The sequence below is a fragment of the Suricata suricatta genome, chromosome 6 (genome assembly GCF_006229205.1).
Source record: "Suricata suricatta isolate VVHF042 chromosome 6, meerkat_22Aug2017_6uvM2_HiC, whole genome shotgun sequence".
In the NCBI taxonomy this organism is placed as follows: Eukaryota; Metazoa; Chordata; class Mammalia; order Carnivora; family Herpestidae; genus Suricata; species Suricata suricatta.
In genome coordinates this window covers 84,895,812-84,914,027 of record NC_043705.1, presented here as the reverse complement: position 1 = coordinate 84,914,027, position 18,216 = coordinate 84,895,812, and the positions used below count along the sequence as shown (strand labels likewise).

Sequence of the window (18,216 nt, the reverse complement as noted above, 5' to 3'; positions counted from 1 at the left end):
AGGCCACCTGCAGTCCATCCTGGTGGTGTAGGATGGGCCGGGTGGACAGGAAGCTCTGTGGGGCTTGCAACCCATCCACCAGCATCTAGGGTGGTCGGTGCACTGGTCAAGGGGAGGTCCTGCCCTTGGGTGGGCTGAGGGACAGGAGGGTCCAGCCTGGGGTAAGTCAGGGCTGCTGACTGGCTCCTGTTCCCCCCAACCCCCTCCCTGCCCCTTCCACAGCCATCTCAGCTTCTTTGCCTCCAAGCCCAGCCCCACAGCCATGATCCTCAACCTGTGGGAGGCGCGGCACTTCCCCAACGGCAACCTCAGCCAGCTGGCTGCAGCAGTAGCCGGACTGGGCCAGCCAGATGCTGGCCTCTTCACGGTGTCAGAGGCGGAGTGCTGAGGCCAGCCAGGCCTACAACGCCTACACTCTCACCAGCTTTGGCACCCACCAGGGACGGACAGACGCCAGACGGGGCCCTTCCCCCATGCTCAGGGGGAGCTATGTGGACAGGCCCCCTCCTGGCAGACACTGTCCCTTAACACTGGCCCTTCAGACTCTGCCTACACTTCTGCTCCTCCAAGGCCTGCCTGGCCAGACTGGCACTGCCACCTGCTCTGACCCCTGCCCTGGCCTCTGGGGCCCAGGTGGACAGTGACTAGAGCCCAAGCCAGGCCCAGCCCATCTGTGTGTGTATATGTACGTGTGATGCTACCTCTCCTCCTGCCCCTGGCCAGGAGGCCGCATACACACGGGCGTGCACGCACACGCTGGGCTCGGGACGTGGCCCCCAGAGCTCCTGCCTGAGCTGGACCTTATGCAAACATTTCTGTGCCTCCCAGGCAGGGGCATATCTGAGGGGCCTGGCCCCAAGCCTGTGAGAATGAGGGCCATAGCTGGACAAGGGGCATCCCCTGGGTTCAGGCACACGACCACCACATGGGCATGTGCCCAGGCATGTCTCGTGTTCTGATCTCACATACTCCCCCTTTACACACACACACACACACACACACACACACACACACACACACACCCTCATGCTGTACACTTGGAGGCCACTCACGTCTCTCACACCCAGTATCAGTCCACATCTGCCTCTCACATGCTGCCCTTCTCCTACCCACCCAGGGACACCCAATGGCTCCTCCCTGATCCTCCCCCTCCCCCCAGCCTGGAGGAGCCCTGCCCAACAGGGCATGTGAATATGCAATGGGAGTCCCGGGCTGGACAATGGCAAGTGTGCGTGCTGTGGCGTGCCCACTTCTGGGGCTGGCCGGTTCCCCCATGCGGGGTCTGTTGTGTGAAGCTCGTGCCCTGACTCTGTCTTAAGTGCATTTGCGCACTTACACTTGGCCTTATGTACACAGCCTTGCCCGGCCGCCGGGGCGCGTAGGGATTTTAGCGGACGTGAATGTAAATAAATTATATATATATATTGCTAACCCAAGTGCTACTTCTCTCTGGGAAAGCCAGAGGTCAAGGCAAGTGGCCATAGAAGGGCCACACTTGGGCCTTTTTGGGAGTCCTGGGTAGCTGGGGACAGGTAGGACCTTGGCCCTAGTAGCTCCTGGAGACTTCTTCAAACATGGTCCATCTGGGCAAGGCGGCAGGCAACTGCAGTGACCAAGGCTGCACCTTTGCCAGACCCATCTTCTGACTGTAGGAAGGTGACCGCACAGCGGGGGGCTAGCTCCCTAACTGTGGCTGCCACCAGGCCAGAGAAGCTGTGAAGGGAAGGGGCTGAGGTGAGACCAGGCCAGCCAGAACCCAGCCAGCCATGCCTCCCTGCTCAGCCCAGCAACCAGACTCACTGTGGGTGCAGCTTGTAGAGGGTCCCATCCACCCCCACGGATATGGTCAGCTCATCTAGGCCCCGGTTCTCACGGATCTTCTCCACCACGGCAGCCACACCTGCCCCACAGAGCTGGGCAGCCCGCTGAGACACAGCCTGACACACCTCCAGAACCATCAGGGCATCATCTGAGGTCAGGGGCAGCCCCAAATCCTCCAAGATGGCTCGGACCTGCCTCAGAGCTAGGCTGTCACTGAGGAGAGGAAGGAAATAAGCACAGAGAGCATTAGCTCTCCCACCTCGTAAATCTCCATCCTGTGGAATGGACCTCCCACCAACCAGCACTTTACCCAAAGTGAATAGATTCCTTTGGGAGGTGGAAGGAGGCAATGCAGGCCTTAGGCACCTTTCAATCTCAGAGAGAAATTTGGTCTTGAAGATGTCCCTGGTCTGAAGGCGCTGGGTCTGCTGGCCCCGGAAGAGAACTCCAAGGCTGGTCAAATGCAAGAGAATGTGGCGGACGATCTCCCCCAGGTACATGCCACTGATCATCTTCTCAAAACTGCAAAAAAGCATATATGCACAAAGGTCAGGAGACCCTACCTGCTACCATAACCAGTGCCAGCCACCACCAGCCACTCCTTTCTAACCTCTGCTTGCCAGGGTTGATGGATGCCTGGTCCACATTTGCATCAAAGCTGGTTCTGAGCAAACCCAGAGAGCCATCATCCCCAAAGGCTCCCCATTCCATATTGATGCACATGTGACCATAATCCCCAGCCACGCCTGCCACATTCCGAAGCTCCTCCATGTAGCAGGCGTTGGTCCCAGTTCCTGCAGAGAGGCCAGACAGGGTGGAAGCCATTTACTGACATAGATAAGATTCCTCTGAACCCTTCCCAGACCAAGATGGCAAAATTTGGGTTCATGTCTTACCTCTCCATTTCCCCACACTCACAATCTGTCCCAGATCCTGATATGCCTTCCTTCCTGACATTCCTTCTGCAGACCCTGGCAGCATTAAGCCCTCTGGGCCTCCACTACTTTCAGTACCAACACCACCATCACTGTATCTTCCATGCTGCCCCAGACCACCCCTGGGAGGTATGTGAGACGGCCCCACTCCCACCCCCTGCTGCCTGCAGTTGAGTGGCCCAAGCTCCCTACACTGGCTTTCCACATCTTTAGTCAAATTAGCAGGTTCTGGGAGCAGGGGACATAGACAGGAATCAGACATGAGGAGCCCTACAGTGGCCAAAGGTTGGGCAGTATGCAGCTAACTGATAGTGCCTGTATGCACCCAAATAGAAGTGCAAATAAGACCATCATGGGAGCCTTGAGCACAGCTGAGTCTTCCTGCCTAGAGGGTCAGGAAAAGCAAGAGAGGAAATGATGTTTGGATTTGACCTCAAAGCCAGGAAGCACAGAAAGAAAAGGCATTCTAGGCAGAGGGCATACTCTGGGTAAAGACATCCCCTCCCTCTCCCGGAGTACATGGTGAGCTCTAGGCAGGTGGTCTCCTTGTCAGCCCCACCTGGAATTCCTCTGACTAGTTGTTTATTCAAACAGCAATCTGGGCACACCTCTCCTGAGCATCTCTCCATGCTAGGTTCCATGTTCAAGAAGTTCCCAGTTTAAAGGGAGCCTACTACATACCTCCTGCTCTAGGAGACTGCCGAAGGAGCTGTGGGAGCCCTCCTCCCCTACCTAGACAAGCCTCTCTTATCAAGCCCCATTAATGTGGGGATCACTTCCTTTCTGATCTTGACCTTGTCACCCTGATGTGCAGAGTCAGACTCAGCTCTCTCTGACTGCCACATGCTGCTCTGGGCTCAATCCCCACTAAATGGTTATTTATTTGTTTGAAAGTGTTTTTTTTTTATTTTAAGTAATCTCTATACCCAACATGGGACTTGAACTCACGATCCTAGATCAAGAGTGGTATGCTCCTCTGACGGAGTCAGCCAGGTACCCCATGGTCAGTTTTGAGAAGACAGGTATTTCCCCTGTCTTTATGTGTCTTCCTGTCCTTTCATCCATCCCCTATCTGGCCAGAGGAGAAATGTCTAATAAAGACTTAGGATCTTGGACTACCTGAAGGACCCTCACAGCTCATTCTGTCCTCCACTCCCAGCCTCTATCCAGTTCCAAGCACTGTGTACCATGAACCAGACATCGTCCCACACTTTGTTGCCTCTTGTTTTATTCTCATGATCCTTAGACAGGCACTATTATAATATTCATCTTAGAAAGAAGGAAACTGAGGCTCTGGTGATTTGGCCAAGGCCATACAGATAGAAGTGGCAGAGCTAGTATTTCCACCCAACTCTGTATGGCCCTAAAGCTTGGAGTCATTTAACTGAAGGGCAAACTGAAGCTCAGAGAGCTTAAATGACTGTGAGTCAGTAGCTGAGCTGGGCTAAACAACCAAAGTTTAGACACCCAGTCCAAATGAGTGTTTCAGGGCCCAGTTGGGTCAGGCAGGAAAGACGCCATATCCCCAAAACCAGGGTACTGTCCGACCTGAGGAATCAGCAGGAAGTAATGAATTAATACCAGACAGTAGGAACACAAAAAAGCAGGCCCTTCCTCACCAACGATGAGGCCGACCTCACAACGGGGATCCTCATAGCCACAGGACATCATGGTCCCCACCGTGTCATTGACAATGGCAACCACATTCAGCTTCACTGCCTGCACACAAAAGGATGCTGCTAGTTGCTGGGCAACGTGGTCGTCACGGCAACCAGCGCTGGACCCAAAGGTCTCTGCCGCAGAGAGCCACCCACTCCACCCCCTGGGTCAGGAAGCAGGAGACCCTTTGCTCTCCCTTCAAGGCCTGCCACAGCCCCAAAACACCCCTAGAGGCAGACTCCTCACCTGTCTCCGCCTGATGGCTTCCCGCAACAGACACACAACGTCTTGGCCCTCACAGTCTGATGCACTGAAACCCTTTGTCCAGTTTAGGAGGATGCCCTGGGGTGGAACCAAGGTGGGGCAGGAACGAGAAGGCCACTCGGAATCTCACTCACCCTCCACAAAGCCTCATCAGAAGCATATGATTTCCCCCCTCCCCAAGCAGGATCCCATACCCACTCTGCTATCGGTTGAAGGCCTTGCCCTCTGCCCCCTCCTAACTCCCCTGGGGCCTTCCTGTGTAAAGAAAGCTATTAATAACCATCTGATCTATGTCTTCTATTATTAGTGCCAGAATGCTCAGATGGTCTGAGAGTCTAGATGTTTTAAGACGGCTTCCCAGAAGGAATGGCCCTTCATAATTGGGTTAGGAATGAACAGAGCTGGTAAAAATGAGTGCTATGTATGAGGAGGGGGAGGACAGAGAAGGCTCAGAGGTCCAAATGACAGAAAATTCTCTTTCAGAAAGAACTAGCAAGAGTCATTTGAGAGGAAGAAAATTGAGGAATTAGGGACAGAGCTGTGTCCATAGGAGATACACTTGTATGTTCCAAATATGAGTGAAGGACAAATGGAAAAGCCAGAATCCAGACACCTGGGCAGGATGGGAGGAGACAAGACAGATAGGGCTTTATTGTGAGAAATTGGCCTTAAATTGTGAACTTAGTGATGGGCATGGCGGTATAGGACCATTCATTTCTAAGTGTGCTTCCTCTGAGGAAGGGGGCAGGGGGAATTAGTCTACTGTTGTTAGAAAATGCCAGCCCTGCCCAAAGTATGAGCATGCAGAGCAGCTATGAAAATCTTTGGGGCAGGAGATTTTAGATCTATTAACTGACATTGCCCCTAACAATATTTCCTTTTATCCTTTTTCCTATATAACCACAGCCAGAGTGTTCTATGCTCATGGTCTTAAAACCAGAAACCAGAGAGTGAGAGGACAAATGAAAAGGAGGGTTAATGTAGGGGAGACAGACCATAAGTAGCAGTGAAACTTCCCTGCTCTCAGACAAGAGAAAGAGCACTGGTCTGGGGAAGGGGTGCTGGGGGTGGGGGACTCAGTGAAGTTTTGGAGTCTCCTGAGAAAGGTGTCCTATGCCTCTACCTGAGCCATGCCCCTGCATGAGAAGGAAGGAGACAGCAGAGATTGGAGTGACCTGACAGCAGAGGAGGTCTCTGTCCTCCTTCCCCATAGAGGAGAAGGTGAGTTGTCAAGGGAGGTGTCAAGAAGCAAGACAGGAAGTGGCATAGCTGGGGCCTGGGCATCTCCTGACTTCCTTGTCAAGGGATGCTGTGCAGCTGGGAGGGGACCCTACCTGGGGAAGGAGGTCCCCAGCTTGATTACCATTAAATTATCACTCCTCAAAAGAATGTGGGCTCAACACAGATATTAAGTTCAGTTCTAGAAAATAAGTAGGACCATGTTTGTTCTTGCATGCCTGATTTTGCATCCTGAGTCCCACCTGCTCTCACACCTTACAAGGAATAATCAAGCGGTGCCAGCATGGTTAGCCTAGAGTGGAGCAGGCCAGCAGACCTGCTGAATGCTCAATTCTAAAGGACCACTGTGTGGAAGAAAGCAAAATACAGAGGCGGGTGTCTGAGAGAGGTCAGAGCTGGAACAGAGGTGAAACCTCCACAAAGGTGTTTGGAGAAGAGAAAGCAGAGCTTTTCAGTGAGCGCAGGCATGGGAAGAACATAGTGTGCAACTGTAGAAGCAGCAAGCTCCTCATCACAGGAGGCTTTCTGGCAGAAGTTGGGACTGTTGAGAAGTAGACTCCTGGGAACTTGGACCAGCGGTCTTGGAGGAGCTGTCTCTATGACAGGGGACAGATGCATGCACTGAGAAGTCCAGCATTCTTGTTGAAGGACATGGAGAGGTGGATGCTTAGTGGGTGCTGTGACTAGATCTGTGCTGCTCTGCCATTCCAGTCAGGCACCCAACACCAAGCCAGGACACAGCAAGCCAGGAAGGGGAGATAGGGCAAAGAAACCGGGCAACTACAGCCTCTTGAGATACAGGAACAAATGCTGTTCCCCATAGGTCCCCTAGATCAGTACACCAGGGCTGTGGGGGAGACAGTCAATGTGTGCCCTCATCAGCCCTGATCTGGGCCTACACTGCTCCTAAGTGCCCAGACCTAATCTGGTCCACTTTCCTACCCATGGGCAGCCCCCAGGGGTATCCATAATCTTTTCCACCCCAGGCCTCTTTACAGCCCTAGATTCCAGGCGACTTCACCACACCTCCTCCACCTGCACACACCATATCCAGGGAAACTGGGGCTAAGTGCTGGCCCAGCACAGCAGTGCCTCTGCCCACCCCTAGCCCCAGTCCAGGATACTTAAAGCCTTTCCCAGGCCTCCTGCCCATTTCATGAAGTGTATGAGAGTGGAAAGTCCTTGGGGGTGGCTTCTCATGGCTCTCACTCCCTCACCTGGTCCAGGCCAAGCTGCCTGCATGGGAAGGAGAATGTGAAGCCCAGGGGGAGGCTCTGCCCACTCAGGCCTTGCTTCTGCTGGAAGTCCACGATGCAGTCCACGATGTGATCAAAGAGCTGAGATATAGGGCAAGTCAGAGGGTGGTCACATCCTGGCCTTTCCCCACTCTTGACATCAGGTCCAAGCTGTGGGTACCTGCTGCCCAGAGCCCTGGGCCACACACTCTGGGATGGAGTAAACCTGGTTGGTGATCTGCACACCTCCTGCGGTCACACGCACCAGGAGGACCCGGAAGTTGGTGCCCCCAAGGTCCAGGGCCAGGAAGTCCCCGCGCTCTGTGGAACAGAGACTCTCAATGCCAGGACAAAGCTGGTGGCTCTATTTAAGCACATGCTATGACCTCCAAGAACCCATATCTCAGCCCCACACTTAGGCCAGGTCCTCACCACTGCCATCAGGAGTGGCCCGTACATAAGTGGGCAGCATGCGGAGGGATGAGGCTTCCCCTCTGAGCCCCTTGGCCATGGCTTCCTGCATCTGTGCCTGCACTGCTGCCAGCTGTTCATGGTTCAACCGGAATGGTGCCAGGGTCTCTTCCAGCAGGCGCCGGTGAGCAGCCATGCGGGCAGCCACAGCAGTCACCATTGCCACGCCCCGGCCGCCCCCGTCCACAGAGGGAATGAAGGAGACATCACATTCAGGGACCAGGAGCTTCACGGTCTCTTGCAGGATGCTGAGGAAACTACACAGACACATAGCAGACATACCTGGCTTGGCACCTGAACCTGAAGCTCAGGGCTTGCTGAAGCCCTGGGCCCCATCACTCCAAATCCCTTCAATTCTAAATCCATCTGTACACCAACCATATGCCAAGTGTCTCCAGTTCTCCCAGTGCCCCAGAGACCCCTCCCTTGCACACCCAAAGAAAAGCTATCTTTTCTCTCCTATGACTTCTTCTGGCCTCCCTTAATCTCCTTCTGACCTCACTCTGCTTGGGTGCCACTTGTACCCACTGCCTGACACCCATGCTACTACAGAGTGCCCTCTGGGTCTGTATAGAAAACACACACATGTCCTTGCTACCTGCTCGCACAGGATTGTGTGTACTTCCAGTACCTGGGATATCGTTCAAACACTCGGCCTCCGGTGGCCACAGCGATCTGAAGCATCTGCTGCTCCCGGCTGTGTTGGAGGTGGGAGAGAACAGCAGCCAGGGCAGCAGCACAGAGCCGGGCAGCCCGCGTAAGTATGGCTGCGCACACGTACTGCACAAGCTCAGCTTCAGAGGCCCCAACGCTCAGGCCCAAGTCCTGCAGGATAGCATGCACACGGGCTGCCCCGGCCAAGGGGCTGGAAGAACACAGGGTACTGCTTTGGGACTTAAGTAACCCGGCCCCAGCCCCATAGCTACCCGGGGAACAGAGCATCCTTCCCTCTCCCAAGCCAACGAGCCCCTTGTCTAAGCCCACTCACTTTCCCTACTTACTCCTCCATCTCAGCCACATGTTCTAGAAGGATGCTTCCTCGGCTCAGCAGGGCAGGGGAGGTGCGGCCGCCAAAGAGGACTCCTCGCTGGGCCAGGTGAGCCAACACAAGCCTCACCAGCTCACCCAGGTACAAGCCCCCAATCATCTTCTCAAACCTACAGGTAGGAGGTGTGGCTGAACAGAGCCTTTCTTAAGCCCTCAGCTACCAGGACCCACCTCCAAGAACCCCAAAAGAAGGATCATTTTCTTTAGGGTCCCCAGATAGGAGGTTCCAGAAGCAAACGTCCTCCCAGGAGATAAGTGGGTGTTTATCCAGATTCCACTGGCACCTCCAGCTTAGGTTAGGTTCAGAGGGGCTCCTAGGGGGTGGCAGGACCCAAAAGAGGGCAGGGAACACTTTGCTACCCCCAACCCCCAATACCTGTCAGGAATAAGGGAGGGCTAAGCATTGAAAATTCTAGGTTCTAGAATTTTGAGCCCTTCATTCTTTGGACCTGGCCAGGGGCCCCCAGTATGCAACCTGGAAACCCTATGAGCAAGCAAGAGGGAGGGGCCTAAGGTCCTGAGTTCAGGGACAGCAGTGAGGAAAGGAGCAGAAGAATGATAAACCCTAGAGCAGATCAGGCCACCTCTGGGCACCAGGATTCAGGGACTCTTGGTCCAAGGAATGGTCAAAGGTGGTCAGCACTGGTCCCAGAGCTTCATCATCGCCGAAGGAGCCCCACTCAACGCTGACGCAGACACGGCCCCGGTCCTCATCCAGCACCGCCACATGCCTTGCCTCCTCCATGTAACAGGCATTGGTGCCAGTGTCTGGCAGGGATGACTCCATCAGAACTTGCCCATTATGTAGCGGTGCCCCCTGCTCGTCATCACAAATGGCCCATGGCTCACCTACAACAAGCCCGACCTCACATGGCCCAACCCCTGGCTCGCAGCCCATCATGGTGCCCACTGTGTCATTCACCACGGCAACCACATCGATGTTGTAGGCCTGGACAATGGAGAGGGCAAAGGTCAGGGCTGACCTACTTAGGTAGAGTGGGGAACCTGGGGGATGGTCAAGGCTAGGGCCTTGGTTTGACAGAGGGGCGCTGGCTTTGATGAAGGTGCTCAGAGTCCATGAAACATGTGTGCTCATGCTCACACATATATTCTAGGCCCTCCCACCCTATAGATGATTTTCTTCCCATTCCACACTTTCCCTTGGCTCTTCCACCCCCAACTCAGGTCCTGGGATTCTCAAAGGCTCCCAACCTCAGGCATCACCCCCAGAACACCAGTGAACACCTCACCAGATAAGGGTGAGCAAGCATGGCATCTGGAACACTGCATGTTGGCACCTGCACTGTTGGCATCCTCATCCTGGCCTAGCTTCCCAAGCCTGTGCCTTCCCAGCCCTGACTTCCATCCACTAGCACCACTGGAGTTAGTCCACAGGAATCCAGATCCACCTTTCTTGGGCATACAGGCTTTTGCATATACCCTTCTCTGAAACCAGACCTTCCATTCTAGGCCCAGCTTATGCACCTAGCAGATTTCTCCTTCAAGTCCCTGCCCAAGTCCTGGTGTGCCTTTCCCAGTGCTACCAGAGTCACTGGAACCACCTCCTTGACAGGGACACTCCTTTGTCAAAATGCTTTCCCACTAGACTGTGAGATCCTAGAGGACAGGGTCAAGTCTTTCCATCCTTGTTTTCCCCTACAGTCCTGAAAATTTATTTGACCTTTCTTAGCCTCAGTCTCCTTACCTATAAAATGGGAATGGTAGCAACATTCACCCCAGGGTTAAACTGGATAAAGGATATAAATAGAAAAGGAAAGCAGGCCCTCCCAGAAGCACAGGCGCAGCCTATGTGTGCCAGACCCAGGCTCAAGCCACACAAGCTGCCCTCCCATTGCTCTTGCCTCTACTCACCCCTTGCCTCTTGATGGCATCTCGCAGTAACTGGACCACGTCATGGCCTTCCACACCACTGCACCTAAAACCTTTGGTCCAGGAAATGAGGGTGCTCTGGGGGCAGGAAAGCTGGGTCACTCCCCAGCAACATTCATAGGGTTGCAACTCTTCCACCCACTGCTCCCTTGTCCACTCTGCCTCACCCTGTCCAGTCCTGTCTGGTGACAAGGGAAGGAGAAGCTGAACCCAAGCTGCAGATCCTGAGTGCTCACAGGGAGTGCATCGAGGAACTCAGACAGGCAGTGGGCAGCAAAGTCAAAGAGCTGTGGAACAGGTTGGGGGATCAGATCTGCCCACCAGAGCCCTGGCCACCCAGCCAGGCCCCAGAGACTGGGCAGTGACCTCTCACCTGCTGACCAGGACCCAGCATCACCTCTGGGGGGATCACAAACTCCTGGCTCCGGGGCTCCATCCTGTGTCCCTCAGTGCCCATCAGGGTCACCCACAGAACACGCAATGAGGCCCCTGTGGCCCCCAGCTCCAGCACCAAAAAATCTCCTTGCTCTGGGGTAAAGAGGTCACAGAAAGGCATGCGGCAGCAAGACCAAGCCCTCTGCCTCCCAGAAACATCCCCAAGGACTGCAAGGTCTCACTAAAGTTGCTTAGAGTTGGGAACTTTAATGGAAAGAGGGATAAGGAACTTCTCCCTTACCCAGATCAGAACCCTCTCCCCAGGCCTGGCCACCCATCTTAGTCTATGCCACCCACCAGTGCCATGTGGGGTGGACCCCACATATGTGGGCAGCATCCGGACAGCAGGGGCAGGGCTGACCTGCCCTGCTAACGCCTGCTCCATAGAGCCCAAAAGGTTGGCTTGGATCTGCTGCAGCTGTGTCCGTGTCACCTTGAATTGCTGTAGGCATTCCAGCACCTGGGGAGAAACAGGCTAACATCTGGGCAGGAGCCCTGTTAACCTAGCCAAGCTCTCTCACTCCAATCAGGACTGTCCTGCTCAGCTCACACCTCCTCTTCTTGCCAGTCCATACCAGCACCTCCCTTGGCTTTCCCAGGGGCTGACTAGAGCCCTGCCTGAGCTCTGAGCCCTGTTGGTCTCCCCAGCACCTGTTCAGCCCCCACTCCTCACCTCTTCACACCCCTTGGCTCTCATACAGCCTATAGTCCACACTCAGTTCCTGTGTTCTTAGAAGACTCCTTCCTAGAGGGGAGACCCACACATTTCCTCCTCCTGTTCCATTCTCTGGTAGCTCTTTCTCAGATCCCTGTGTCCCCTGCCTCTTCTACTTCTTTGGATTCAGGGTTTAGTGACGCCTCTCTCTTGTCATACCACTGATTCACTCTGGCTCTCCAGTACCCAGAGGTGAGCTTCTCAGTGAGTTGTCTTTGCATGAACAAATGAACAAAATGTGTGAATGAATCTCAAGTTCAAGTTCTTCCCAATCCATTTGACTCTGGAGCCTAAGTAAGCCCAGCCCAGGAGAATCTGGAAGCCATACCATGGAGGACAATCAGCCATCAGTCATCAGCCATCAGTCAGACATCCTTCCCACAGACATTGATTGAGCCCCTACTACATGCCCAACACTAAACACTATATGTTACATAAGCAGCTGAGTTCTGTTCTTGTGAAGCTCAGATTTCAGCATAGAGGCAGAAAATAAGCAAATAAACACACATTCTGGTAGAAATGGTAGCTTTTTTTTTTTTTAAGACAGGAATATAAGTTTGAGAGTGACCAGAGGAGGAAGGGGTATTTTTGGATATTGGTCCGGGAAGTTCTCCCTGAGGAGGTGACCAAAATGAAGGAAGGGAACAAGCCATTTGAAGATCTGGGGAAGAGGATAAAGGGATTTTCTTCAGAGTGAGGGAATGAATTTGGGGGATGTGAGCTAGCGGTGAATCAAAGTGATGGGAGGGGTAGGCAGGCAAAAAGCAGAGGATAAGACACCACGGGTTCTTCTCCACCAGTAGCCCACTGTGGAGGAGCTTAAGAGGACCCCAAATACTTCACCTCTATGTGGAAACCTACCCCATATGATCCTCTGGCCCGTCCTTCAAAGAGACACCAGCAGCCCCCCTAGGTTTGCTGGAGACTCCCAACCCATGACTACATTTTCCATTCTCCTGGGCTTAGCCTTTCCCAGGTCCTCACCACCTGCCCACAGTAATCCCATTCCAGTGCCCCATATTGGACCCATATCTGTAAAGTAACCACTCAGGCATCTGAATAAGGAGATAGGGAGAGCCAGGGAGGAGAGGAAGTTCAGTGAGGGAGATGCAGGCGAGTTGGTCCCACTTCTGCTTAAGGAAGAGAATGGAAAACAGATCCCTAAGGAGGCAAATGATCCTACCTGGAGTGCCAGATGTTCAGTTCCATGTTTACATTATAGGTGAAGCTTCTAGCAGCCATGTATACTAGGAGGGGTTGTTCATATGTTACAAATGATGAAACTGAAGCTCAGAGGGATAGTTATCTGTGTAACTCAAGCATCTATTAGGGGACAGAGTAGAATTTGAACCCAGAACTGACTGAAGAGGTATTTCCATATGAATATGAAGCCTTATAAAAACTAGCAATTTCACCTGAAAAGAAACCAAAGCTAATGAAGGTGGCAGTGAAGAAACCCCATAGGATGAGAAAACTTACATCTGAATCCTTGTTCTGCCACTTCCTGGCTGTGTGGCCCTGGAATAGGGCCAAGAGAATAATAATACTCAGAAGGACTCTGAGTCCCCAATGCCAGGAGCCATGTCATTGTTCACTTCTGTGGCCCAGCCATGAGTTGTGAACAAGGGAAACGTTGATAGCATGGTCTGGGGCAGAGACTGGACAAGGGTGAAGTGGGAGCATGAAATGCAGTGAGAGGTGATGTCCCTGCAGTCTAGGCAACAAGCCAAGTCCAGCAGATGTCAGAATAAGCTGGACAACTAAAGAAACTGTGGGGAACAATTTGAGAACCCTTTCACAGATGCCTCCTCTGTGCAGGTCCTTTATCTCCATTAGTTCACTTAATCCTCCAATGGGGTGGGAGGATTAGACTTTATTTTCTTCCATTTTACTGATGAGGAAACAGACTAAGAGATATGAAATGACTTACACAAGTATTTCCTGCTCAATGGTGTGATATGCAAGGGTTTCTAAATCTTGGTCAAGATGATAGAAAAGAGGGATGCCTGAGTTGCTCAGTTGGTTAAGCATCTGACTCAGTTTCAGCTCAGGTAAGGATCTACAATTTGTGAGTTCGAGCTCCAAGTCCAGCTCTGCTTGCAATTCTCTCTCCCCCCCTCTCCCTGCCCCTTCCCCACTTGCTCTGTCTCTGTCTCTCTCAAAATAAATAAACTTAAAAAACAAAAAAATGACAGAGAAAAGAAACTCATTTTGAGCTAACCTGAGGCCTATGGACAATGCTACAGAATAACCTCTAAGTTGAGTTCAGCCCTGCAATCACCTCTATGTGCCTCACTGCAGTGGCCATGTTGAAGGGAGGGAGACATGCAGGAGTAGCTAGAGAAATAGGGGAAGGAAGTGCCTTAAGAATACAACTTTCTACCAGAAAACCCCAAGACAGTCCTTTCTAGACTAGGTCAACCCATCAGGGCAGGGACGGTGCCCGGTAGCAAGGTGGTGAAAGCAATGCCTTTGGATCTGAAACACCTCAGGTCAAACTCCTGTCATGCCTTAAAAGTCAAATCACTTTACCCCTCTAAGTCCCTTCTTCCTCAGCTGTAAGATGAAAAGATAATCCCCACCATACTGTTATGTGGAGCCACAGAAGAGTTAGTTACCAAATCAGATCTGAAAGACTTGGTTAACTAAAAAGGGCCGCATGGCTGTGAGCCCATGGCCCCACTGCATCTTCAGCTGATCCTGCCCTTGACAGCCTTGAAAAGACATGAGACAGAAACCCAGTGCTGAACTTACCAGCTCAGAGCTGTCTGAGGGGTAAGGCAAGCCCTCCTGGGAGCAGCTAGGAGCTCCTTCCCTTTGCTGCAACCCTACTGGCCCAATGGAGTCCATGTGGTTCCACAATAGGGGGTGGCAACCTATAGGAGGAAAGGGACAGCCCTCATGAACCACATACTCTACAAGTCCTCAGAGACCATGACTCTTAACTTTCTTCCTTCTTAAGAGATCTGGGAAGAAAGTTTAGGCAGAGCTCAGAACCTCTGACAATCAATGATCCTTTGGTAATCAGCCAGAAGGCCCTCATTTTCCAGAAGCATGTATATTAACTAAAAAGGCTGATTTCTAACCCCAATGTCATGTATTGATTCTGTCATTCATTTACATTCACAGCTCCTGATGGCTATTGTGCCAGATGTTGGGGTACAAAGCAGATGTAAACCTTGGTCTCAGGGATTTCACAGCCTTACCAACAATCACAATATAGTTAACATGGGCAGTAATAGACATGGACTTAGGAGTCCTGTGCTTGGGAGTTCAGGGATGTTCCAGAGGTTTGGAACAAAGGGTGTAAGGTAAGGAGGGGCCAAAGACTCGCTGGAGAAGCAGGCAGGCTGGATTACAAATGGCCTTTATGCCCAGCTAAGGCATGCAAATTTCATCTTTTTTTTTTTTAATTTATTTATTTTGAGAGAGAGAAAGAGAGGGCAAGTGGGGGGCGGGGCGGGCAGAGAGCGGGAGAGAGGAGAATCCCAAGCAGGCTGTGCACTATCAGCTCAGAACCTGATATGGGGTTTAATCTCATGAACTGTGAGATCATGACCTGAGCCCAAATCAAGAGTTGGATGCTTAACCAGCTGAGCCACCCAGGAGTCCAGCAAATTTCATCTTTAAGGGAGATATAGACAGGGATGGATCTGCGCTTTAGAAAGGGGTTCCACTAGTGGTACAACTTTGGGCAGGTCAATTCTGACTTCTTTGAGTTTCTGTTTTTTCATCTGTAAAATGGGAGGAAATATCTTCCATCTACCTTCACAAGGTTGTTGTAAGAATTAAATGGAATAAGACTTGGAAAATGCTTTGAGAGGCGCCTGGGTGGCTCAGTCAGTTAAGCATCTGACTTCAGCTCAGGTCATGATCAAACAGTTTGTGAGTGCAAGTTGGGCTCTGTCCTGACAGCTCAGAGCCTGGAGCCTGCTTTGGATTCTGCATCTCCCTTTCTCTGCCCCTCTCCTGCTCCCGCTCTGTCTCTTGTCTCTCAAAAATAACTAAACATTAAAATAAACAAATAAATTACTAAATTTGGGGGATTTTTTTTCTTCAGGAAATTTAATGTGCAACACAAATGTCAGCTCATGGGTGGGTTTTGGAAGGTATAGTGATGCAGAACAGAAAGAGCCCCCTAGCTCAGAGTCGAGGACCCAGCTCTTCACAAAGCAGCAGCACCAGGTCTCTAATCTGGAGACCTAATTTTCTTCATCTGCCAAAAGGGGACCAATATATGTCAAAGGGCTATGTGGTGCAAATGAAATAATGAGAGCAAAAGAACCTCGCTCAGGGTGTGCATTCAGATTTAAATTAGCTGAATCTGAATTGAAATTCTGTGAGCCTCAATCTCCTCTTTTATGACAGGACAAAAATTCAGTTCTTGTGAGGATTAAAGGAGTTAATGGATCTGAAAGTCCTTTGCTAATTTAAGCTAGAGGTGGTATTGCTGTTCCACGAAGTTCCCAAGGGAGCTTAGTGATTCAGATGCCTTTCGGGATTAAGAAAAAGGGAAAATGCAATGGAGGCCCCAAGATGGGCAGAAGGCATCTATCGACTAAATTACTCTACCTCTCTTCCTAGAACAGCAAAACTTCAGTAAAGACACTTTCCTATCCCTGTAGCCCCTCCCTATCTTCCACTCCCATCATGTCCATGAATTTGCCCTCCTCTTTGTCACCTATGCTCTCCTGACTACCCAGTCCCTTTTCTTCACTCCCCACTATTACTGTCCTCTCTCAGGCATGCAAAGCCATGAGCATTCTCTTCACTGTGAAGTTCTCTTGTCCCTTGGCTTTAACAGCCAGTCTTTCCTGGGCCTCCTTCCTGAGTCTCTCATAATCTTCATAACTCCTTCTCTTCTCTCCCCTCCTTTAATCCTCACAATGGCCCCCCTCCCAGTTTCTGGCCATAGCTCTCCTCCCCACACTCCCTTTGTATCATCTGGAAAGTTGGATTGAGACCTCTGTGTGACAGCTCCCAAATCTACCCCTGTCCTGAACCAAATCCCAAATTCTAATGGTCTGTTAGACATTACTGTTCAGATGCTAGAGAGGCTCCTCAAACTCATCAAAGCCACAATCATTTTCTTCTTCACTTTTTTCCATGAAACTCTTCCTATACTCCACCTTAGCTGGTCTCACAACTATTCAGGTGCCTGTCTACATCGTTGACCCTCACTTCCTCTATGCAATCCAGTCTTAGGCTGAAAGAGGTAAAAATCTAAAGAATTCTCCCATGTATCCCCTCCTCCTGGTTCCCACTGCCACTGCCCTAAACTCTATTCCCATCTGATTATTCCACCAACCTCCTGATACTTCTGCTCCAGTCCGTATACCTTCCTGCCTCACCAACTACCAACATATCACCAGACTGTGCAAAAAAAAAAAAAAATAAATAAATTGCCATTTCCCAACCCTATCTCTCCTAAGAAAGGAGATAAGCCTTCATATTATGAAACTCCCACTGCAGGGGGGAAAAAAGTCTAATACTCTTTATCACAGTATTGCAGGCCCCAACCTTCCTCTCTTGCTACTCCCACTCATACTCCAGCCACACTGACTACAAGCTTCACTCTGTCTCCTGCTGTCCAGCCTTCATTCCCGGTGTTCCTTGAATCTAGAAGTTCTGTGCCTGAGTCATTTGTATCTTTAGCCAAGCACAAGATTTGGCATAGGTAGCTACTAATACAGCTTTGAAAAATTCGGGAGTTGGTAGTGGGGTCTTATTTGGAGAACTAAGAAATCAGTTTCTACCAAATTTCCTCAAAGCCACATATACCTAATTTCCAAATCTTTCAAATGGGAATAGTAACTCCACATATGTTACAAGTTTGTTTCAAGAATAAAATGGGGTAACTAAGGCAACTATAATCTTAGTAAAGGGCCAAGGGTTACACATGGGGTTAGCTTTCACTCTCCTTTTAAGGCCCAGCTAACTCAAACATTCATTCATTCACTCCCAGCTAACTCAATCATATATTCATTTACTCCCTTACTCATTCACTCTTCTATTTGACATTTATTACGTGCTTCTACATGCCAGAGACTGTGAAGATTCCCCTTAAGAAATCTTAGTATTTACATTCCCAGTAAATATATTCATGTTTGCCTCTTCCAGCTGAGCCCGATGGGGAGGGACATGTCTCCCACATCCTTAGATTCTCAGAAACTACCCAGGGTCTACACATGGTTGAGTAGCTGTTGGCCTCTTAACTTAACTCAGATGAATCAGCTACATGAGATGAACCTTCCTTCTGGAAAGTATCCCAGGGACCCCTGCTAGGGATGGCAGCTACCACTGAGGACAGCTGACTTAGTCCTTCCAGCCTCCATTCCCCTAGCATGGGCCAAGCTGGAGAGAGGAGGGTCAGAGGCTGGGGCTGAAGCAAGCAGGAATTAGGAGGCTCTTACCTGGGAGAAGCAGCAGTTGGTCACTTTCTTCAGGCGTCAGCTCTTCTCTCTCAATGTGAGGCATCCCACTGAACTGTGAAATGAAACTCAGA

At 51.2% G+C, this 18,216-nt stretch overlaps 2 protein-coding genes across 2 annotated transcripts in view; one reads left to right on the top strand and one right to left on the bottom strand.

The window, feature by feature from the left end:
- Window positions 1-1,431, top strand: part of UNC5A (unc-5 netrin receptor A) — a 21,197-nt gene extending 19,766 nt beyond the window's left edge. The window contains exon 16 of the mRNA XM_029941240.1: window positions 223-1,431. Within this exon, the coding sequence (XP_029797100.1) occupies window positions 223-388 (166 nt within the window). The 3' untranslated portion in view covers window positions 389-1,431. The remainder of the gene's footprint in view (window positions 1-222) is intronic.
- HK3 (hexokinase 3) lies at window positions 1,398-18,216 on the bottom strand. Its single transcript, XM_029942793.1, has 19 exons — window positions 18,125-18,216; window positions 14,466-14,587; window positions 11,294-11,456; window positions 10,935-11,089; window positions 10,729-10,848; window positions 10,544-10,639; window positions 9,521-9,620; window positions 9,256-9,439; window positions 8,626-8,781; window positions 8,256-8,489; window positions 7,586-7,881; window positions 7,335-7,474; window positions 7,136-7,255; window positions 4,662-4,757; window positions 4,376-4,475; window positions 2,432-2,615; window positions 2,188-2,343; window positions 1,801-2,034; window positions 1,398-1,713 (listed from the first exon to the last, which is right to left on the bottom strand). Exons 1-19 carry the CDS (start codon window positions 18,186-18,188, stop codon window positions 1,569-1,571), a joined length of 2,865 nt encoding a protein of 954 aa, XP_029798653.1. The 5' UTR covers window positions 18,189-18,216; the 3' UTR covers window positions 1,398-1,568.

Bases quoted from the DNA above. Each gene is read 5' to 3' on its own strand.
- HK3 (XM_029942793.1), bottom strand. From the start codon at position 18,188: ATGCCTCACATTGAGAGAGAAGAGCTGACGCCTGAAGAAAGTGACCAA. The intron at 8,490-8,625 runs GTAAGTAGGGAA...GTGTTCTTCCAG, and splicing joins CATGTGGCTGAGATGGAGGA to CCCCTTGGCCGGGGCAGCCC. The intron at 2,035-2,187 runs GTGCCTAAGGCC...TCCTCTCCTCAG, and splicing joins TTTCTCTCTGAGATTGAAAG to TGACAGCCTAGCTCTGAGGC.